Source organism: Montipora capricornis, chromosome 1 (genome assembly GCF_036669925.1).
Source record: "Montipora capricornis isolate CH-2021 chromosome 1, ASM3666992v2, whole genome shotgun sequence".
Classification (NCBI taxonomy): domain Eukaryota; kingdom Metazoa; phylum Cnidaria; class Anthozoa; order Scleractinia; family Acroporidae; genus Montipora; species Montipora capricornis.
The window spans coordinates 35,954,977-35,962,476 of NC_090883.1; the positions used below are offsets into that span (position 1 = coordinate 35,954,977).

General features: G+C 41.3%; 1 protein-coding gene across 2 annotated transcripts in view; it reads left to right on the top strand.

The window, feature by feature from the left end:
- Positions 1-7,500, top strand: part of LOC138040672 (uncharacterized) — a 21,308-nt gene that overhangs the window by 249 nt on the left and 13,559 nt on the right. The window contains exons 1-3 of one of the 2 annotated variants that reach the window (XM_068886357.1): positions 1-2,261; positions 2,796-3,070; positions 4,412-4,526. The exon at positions 1-2,261 is cut by the window's left edge and continues 249 nt beyond it. In XM_068886357.1, the coding sequence (XP_068742458.1) occupies positions 2,183-2,261; positions 2,796-3,070; positions 4,412-4,526 (469 nt within the window). In that variant the 5' untranslated portion in view covers positions 1-2,182. The remainder of the gene's footprint in view (positions 2,262-2,795; positions 3,071-4,411; positions 4,527-7,500) is intronic. The other variant, XM_068886361.1, reaches the window with a different exon arrangement.

Below are 7,500 nucleotides of genomic sequence, written 5' to 3' on the forward strand. Positions count from 1 at the left end.
GACGAAGGGCTAACGCTCGAAACGTCACCTCACATATCTTTCTTGCGGGTGGTTTACATATCTTTATTACAATCATTTAGAAATTGCTGGTGATCCTTGCAATCTGATTGGCTGATTGACTGTTTGTATAAGTACCCACGTGATTTGGAGTGCAGTTTGGAATAAATAAGCGTGAGTAAATTTTATCAAAGACTACAAATTGTACTCTCCCAACTCGCTCTATTTGAAAAAGTTTACAAGTGCTTATTTATTCCAAATTGCACGAGAAAAATCATGTGATTACTTATTACAGAAGCTCGTGGTTTTTTGAGTTTAAAAATGTTCTTATTTGGATGTAACTGGCTCGTACATTTTCTCGCTCGTGACCATCGATTTTTGTCCATATTTGGGCTTAAAATTGGTCCTGTTACCATTATTAATTGACGTGCTCTCAGCCAATCAACACGCTGAGATTTTTGCATGTATATTATTAATTCTAAATCGCTCCTTTTCCGCAGCCAATGAGAAAGGAACACTAAAACAAAACAACCAATCAGATTTCAAGTCTTGTTTAAAGTAACCAATCAAATTGCAGGAAAATGGAAGACAAAGAAAGCCATTGGGTAGCGAATTTTGCAACTTTTGTTCCCAAAACTGACAGTTTCTAAATGATGATAATGAGCTCCTTCGGGCTGAAGACCTACATTTAGGGAAGTTTCAGAGCGTTACATCTAAATAAGAACATTTTTAAACTCAAAAAACCCCAGCTCTGGATTTGAACTTCGTGTCGAGCAATTTTCATCTGAACTCATACTTGTAATTTCAAATCGCGCTCGTTCGATTTTGAAATCACATGAACTACGTTACATCCAGATAAGGAAATTTTTAAACTCAAAAAACCTCAGCTCTGAGCTCTGGAATAAATAAGCACTTGTAAATTTTTCGAAGACTACAAATAGACCATTTTCGAACTATCACAGCTGGACTGGATCTAGCATGAAACGGAGGCTAAAGCGGGAAATTAATTTGCATTTTAAAAGATTTGCCCGCATTAGCTAGATCCAGTCAAGACGCGAGAATTCGAAAATGGTCTATTGCACTCGCCCAACGAACTCGTGCAATTTGGTGCGTCTTTGAAAAAAATTTACTCGTGCTTATTTATTCCAAATGGCACTCGAAATCATGTGGTTGCACCCCACTCAGTTCGATTTCCATAATTTATCATCTTTTTTGATGGAACCAAACGTTCGTAAAATGAAGTTTGTTATACGTCATTGCTGCATTTAATTTAATTCAACTAAATCGAACTTGCTTTCATTGTGTTCACAAAAATAACAGAAAAAAACTGTCAGCTAGGCAGAAACACAATTCAGTCGTTGATTCGGAGAAGTGATTTTTGCACTGAGCCAAAAATTCACCAGGATCGCTTTTTCTTCCGATGGTGTTTTCCGCACGAAAACATACATCTGTGTCTCAGTTTACGAAATTTTGTTTTATCGGTAAATCAAGCACCCTATAATGGAAGATTGGTATAAGCTGACGTTTCGAACGGTAGCTCTTTGTCAGCGCATACCAATACCAATATCCCCCAGTACTCGTATTGTATCCTCTTTATAGCTGCACCAAGGCTTGAAAATGACTTCATTACCCCAAAAACTGCGCAGTGCGATTTGAAAAGTCGCCAGCAAAACATCTGCAAACTAATGTTGACTTAGCGAGAAGAGTGCGCAGTTATAAATATTGACCAATATTATTAGATATTATTAAAATCGTTCTTATGGATGGCTATTCTTGTTAATAAAGGCAACATTTTTTTCTTCTCTAATGGTTGTATCGAGTTATCAGGTACGCCCAAGGATAGGAAACGTCCTCAAAAACACGTTTGGTTTGCAAACGTCATTGGCATGAAAAACAAGATTGTGAAGCGTTGGTTGTTTGTTGGTTGGTTCTTTACTCTTTGAAAACACCAGCTGCTGCGAATGATTCCAACATTATAGCTTTTCCGTGTTTTTCAAAGGGTGACTGTCAATCGTTGTTGACTGAACGTGACGCGAATTGGCACCTTAAAATATATTTTACGAGGCTGGTCAACAGCTTTACTCTAGCAGTCGGCTTTAGTTTTCAGTGGTCGTCGATCTAGTCGACATTCTGCAGCTTGAATAAGCGCATCTTTCCCATTTTACGAAAACACATTTCGTTTGTCATGTTAACTTTGAGCGGTATGTTTTGCGTTTTTATTCCGCTGTCTTTGTTGCAAGTACAAATAGTGGTTTGTTTGCAAGGTTAGTTTGGACTTCTTTTTAGCTTTGAAGTTTTCCCTCAGTTTTAAACATAGATGAGACCTTATTCATCATCTGTTCGGCAAATGGTTGTCCAGCATTCAGGGTTGGCACAAAACAACACACTGGTTTTACAAGAGAATTGAATCCCTGCATGAAAGCGAGAAATCACCCTCTGCCAGAAACGGGCACAACACAAGTGGATCAACGAATGATGCGGCCTTCCATATTGGGTGCTATCCTGTTAAGATAGGCTCGTATCTAGTTCATCAACTAGTTTCAAATCAAGTGTCCTGTATTTTGTGAGACAACTAAAGGTGCGTTTGATTGATCGTATTCCTGAAAAGGATACATGCAATAGAAGCTAAAAATCCGTCGTTTCGCTGGTCAGCTTTTTGCTCGTTAAATCGATGAAATGGTATAGAAAAAGACCCTCTTTATAGCCTGTTTAGTTTGGGAAATGAAGACGGTGGCTTCCAAATTGCGTGGAATGAAAGATTGCTCGACTATTGCAACTAACTTTCATTTTTCTCGCAGCAGAGACTATATACCACCCAGATCTTCGTCAGGACACTTACACCAAAAACGAGTTCCACTACTTGAGTGCACCTGTAGTGGGAATGTACACAGTAGCTGACGTCTTCGATTGTTCCTTCGAATGCTCGAGCAGCCCTAGGTGTTTTTCCTTCAATCTGGCCACACACCAAGGAGCGGACGGTAATCTTTGGTGCGAGTTATTGTCATCCGATCAATACAGAAGCGATCCCAAGGACTTCCAACGAAACCAGACTTCCCACCATTTTCTCAAAAAGGTAACGCATACACAATCCGCATTGTGTCCTTCGAGTTGAGCATGAAAAGAGCCTTTGTCACCTGTGGGTCACTGGTCGTAGCAAGAGCCATCATGGCTCATGTCGTAACATAGTAATTGTACTTCAGAATAAGTTTAACGATCGCGGTCGCTATAACAGATTGGCCGCGCTCCATTGCAACCAGCAAGTTTCTAGTCGTTCTAGCGTTCGAGCACTAATTGGGGGGACAATGTAAACTGAAATCTACAAGTAACGCAAGAATCAAGTCAAATGTTAGTGTTTGAGGAGAGGTGAAACCCGGAGAAGCCAGAGAAAAACCTCTCGGTGCAGAGAACAGAACCAACAAACTCAACTCACATATGACGCCGAGTCTGGGAATCGAACCTGGGCCACATTGGTGGGAGTCGAGTGCTCTAACCACTGTGCTCTCACCACTGCGCCATCCCTGCACCCTGCTTAAGAGAGCTGGAAAGTTCAAGCAATAACCGAATAGCCGGACTAACAGCAAATGGTTATAGATTTCTGGCATAGCTATTCTGACCAATAATGGGAGGGTAAAGTTCGTGCCCGTATCTCCACGTCGAATATAGTGCAACCTCGTCCTGCGTTGATCATGATACGTTAAGGAAGCTTGGAAATCTGATTTAGTTGTACCGCATGAGTTCATTAAAAGTGGATTGACTGCTTTGAGTGGATTAGAGGGGTGAATTTTAGAGCATAGCCCTTCGTCGGAGCGAATCCAGATTATTTTTCTGACTACCGTTCGATACTTTTTTCTCCCCTGTCGTCACTTGTGATAGAATCAACTCGTTGGATGCAGACCCATTTCTCTATCTCTTAAGACTTAAGTGTTCACACAGCGAAGAAAGTGTGAAGAAATTGTTCAGTATCCACAAAGAGAAAGGGATGCGGGCATGATGCGTTTGTAGTTGTGGAATCTTAAAACCTTCAAAAGCGGAAACAATGTTGTCGCAATCGATGTTGAATTGACCGTGGCAGTGCACAACCTTTTGTTTTCGCTTCGTACGGGTTCGCGAATTAGTTGCCCACAATTTAATCGAAAGATTCGATCGGTTATCCTCTCGAAAAAAGGTGTGATTTGAGCACCGTCAAGGCCAAAAATACACAAAAACATGAATAAACAAAAAGACTTGTCGAGTTTCATAACCATCTTTATTAATTAAATATGGCAAGACTGATTGAGGTTGCTAATGAACGGCTGTATATGCGAAGCCTGCAGTAACGTTCATGTCCTTTGAAGGATGTAAAACGCGCGTTTGAATGTGTCTGTAATCGGAACGTGTGCTATATATATATTAGTACCATTATCACACGTTTCAGGGTCCATGTACACCTCCGCCGTGTCAAAATGGGGGAACATGTGTGCCCAGACACCAGGCGTTGGAATGCAGGTGCAAAAAGGGTTTCTTTGGAGAATTTTGTGAAAACCTCAAAGGTAAGTGACATTTAAAAACAATTTTCACTGTTAAGTTTGTCGTTTGCAAATGAGCAAAAAAAAAATACTTAAGCTAGGACCAGATTAGCAGCAGGGGAACCCAACGGAGGTGTTCCGCAAGATACCGTTAAATTCCGAAAATAAGCCCCGTCATGTATAAGCCCCTCCAAATATAAGCCCCCCAAGCGGTAACGAAAAAACCCCTTCCGTTAAGGTGGTATGATAGCTTAAAAAATGGCAAAAAATGCGAGAACTTTCCAAAAAAAGTTTATTCGCTTTTTAAGTCCACAATTTAACTTAGATTTACCCAACTATTTTATTTTTTAAGAGAAATTTATTTTCTATTGATAATTCACTTATTTGTAAGGTTAGATTTTTGGTTTCCAGGGGCAACAGCTTTGTTTACACATTGTTTCTAGGGAAAAAAACAACGCATAAAACTTGTTTTCGTTCAAAAAACAACCGTAGCGTGACAAGGGTACATGGCTACTATTGCCATACCGAGGGCTGTATGACCCCGCGCGACACAATCATAGTCCATTTTTCGAAAGTACATTCAATTCATGCTCTCGTTCTTCCGCAATTACAGATATTTCTTGTTTTTTTCGGATTTTTCTTGTCGTTTATAATCAGTCATGCCTAAACATGGAACAAGAAGACGTCCTAAAAGAAGGTTTTCGGAAAATCAGTTTTCAAAACCAGCGAAAGCGATTGCCATTAAGAGCGATGCCAATGAAGACAATTCGCCCTTGTCACACGGCGGCCATATTGTCCCGGGTGACCCAAAAACCTTTGTTTTACCACGCCAAGCCTCACCCCCATGGTTTCCACTGCGAGGCTTAGCGTGGTAAAACAAAGCTTTTTTGGTCTCCCGGGACAATATGGCCGCCGTGTCACAAGAGCGAATTAACCAAAAGAAGAAGCATGTGGTTTGGGTTCCTTGGACTCGAGCGAAGCAATCAAAAACTCTTTGTCTTCAAAGAAGCTATTAACAAAGTGCGATCTTATCGAAGAAAAGCCTTTTACACAAGAGCCGGCAATAACTGGCTTTCGGTTTGTTGACATGGAGATGGTATCATAACACCTTCACTCGTCCCTTCAAATGTAAGCTCCCCGGGAGCTTGTAATTGGAAAATTGCCCTCAAATACAAAGTAAAACAAAGCAAAAACGGTAACTTTACTTCCAGCTATCAGGCTAGTCCAATCGTAGTCCAATCGATGTGGAAAAGCAAATTTCCCTCCGTAGTTAAGCCCCTCCAAAAATAAGCCCCTGGAAAAGGTCCTTTGAAAAATATAAGCCCCGGGGCATATTTTCGGAATTTTACGGTATGTGTTCCGCAGGCCTTTGTATCTGCTGGCTGAAAAAAGAAGTATTAGGAAGATTTTTGTTGTGCTGGGAAATTGTTTTCAATCTGCTTGCTCTCCCGCCTCTCCTGGGAGAAATATTTTTGTTCTGAGGTCAATTGTTAGTAAATGTACCCCCCCCCCCCCCCCCATCCTTCCCATTTTGGATACGATGCATTCAAATGTGATTCCGCCCGGCCCTGCTGGCAAACGGAATTTTTAAAAAAATTTCCCAGCAGATACAGAAATTGCTCCTATAAGGCTAATTTTTGGTCTATTTTATGCGCATGATATATTTTGATGATTTTTGAAAAAAGGGCTCGTTGGGTGTCCCTGTAGCAGTGTATATCACTTACAATTTTGAAAAAACTTAGAAAAAAAATTAGAAAATGCTATGTAAACCATGAGAGCGTTAGCCCTCCTAATGGTTCAATTCCCACCCTGGTCAGAGTTTTTCTCTGTCCTTGTCCACTCATAGTTAATTCTGTTGAAATATAGGTGCTACACGGCCGGCGTTTGCATAAACGTAACCTCTTGTACTCTTTTCCTGTCGTTTTAATGGCTGATGAGCAAAGGCACTTAACCACTGCACTACCAAAATAACCACGCCAATTGTTTCAATATGAAGCTAACCCTAACAACTCATTAAAACTTACCGAATGAAAAGGCTTGGTTACTATGAGAATGGCATCGACCGTTTACGAAACAGAAATTAGCGGCGGCGGGACAGAACGCCTTGTTAGTCCAAATCACGATACATGCATAGAAATGAACAATAGACGTCCAACCATTGAATAGCTAACAATTATTAGCAATGGTTTGTGCTCCATGAATTACCAGCCGTTGGTGGACGAGATGACAAAGACAAATTGAGTCGAAGTCAGCCATTCACAACTCTGGGTGTCACCCACAAACCCGTTCTCCCACAGCGATTAGAGAATGTTAGCATCGACAACGAGTGTGATTTCGAGTACGAGTTCTCGGATTTTGATTACTGCGCAACCGTACTGCGCAGCCGTGCGCGCTCAACTCGCTCCGGCAAGTTGGTCTGCGACGACTTAACAACGGAAGTCGTAGCGGAAAGCACGAGTTTGTCAAAAGGCAATTTAGTTTGCCTTTCGCCGTTTATTGCAAAGGACTTCCCGTAGAAGAAGTGGACACACCAGCAACTCATTCAAAACTAGCAACGAAATGCGAACTTCATCCCATAATAGTATTTTCTGCAGACTGGAACTCGTATTATTCGCTTATCTAAATAGGTCGAGCGCCTTTCCGAGAACGATTACAGGTTGTACTCGTTTTCGTACTCGCACTCGTTGCCGATGCTAACATTGTTTATTATATAGCTGAATTTTTTTCCGCAACAGCGCGCGCTCTCATTGGTTAGTTCGAGGTCACATGACATCTAACAATAAAACTGTTTCCCGCCAAAAGTCTCTGAGCGGGCAACAGTGCAAAATCTATGACGTCAAAAGGGTAACAGTGCACTGTTACCCGCGAATGTTGACCGGCGACCTCCGTCGCTGTTACCGTTGCACGTTTTTCTGTTGAGATTCTCAGTGAACAAAATTAACGGTTACCCTCGGGACCAGTCATTAAGTGTTTACTTTTGACGGCGGTGAATAACGAA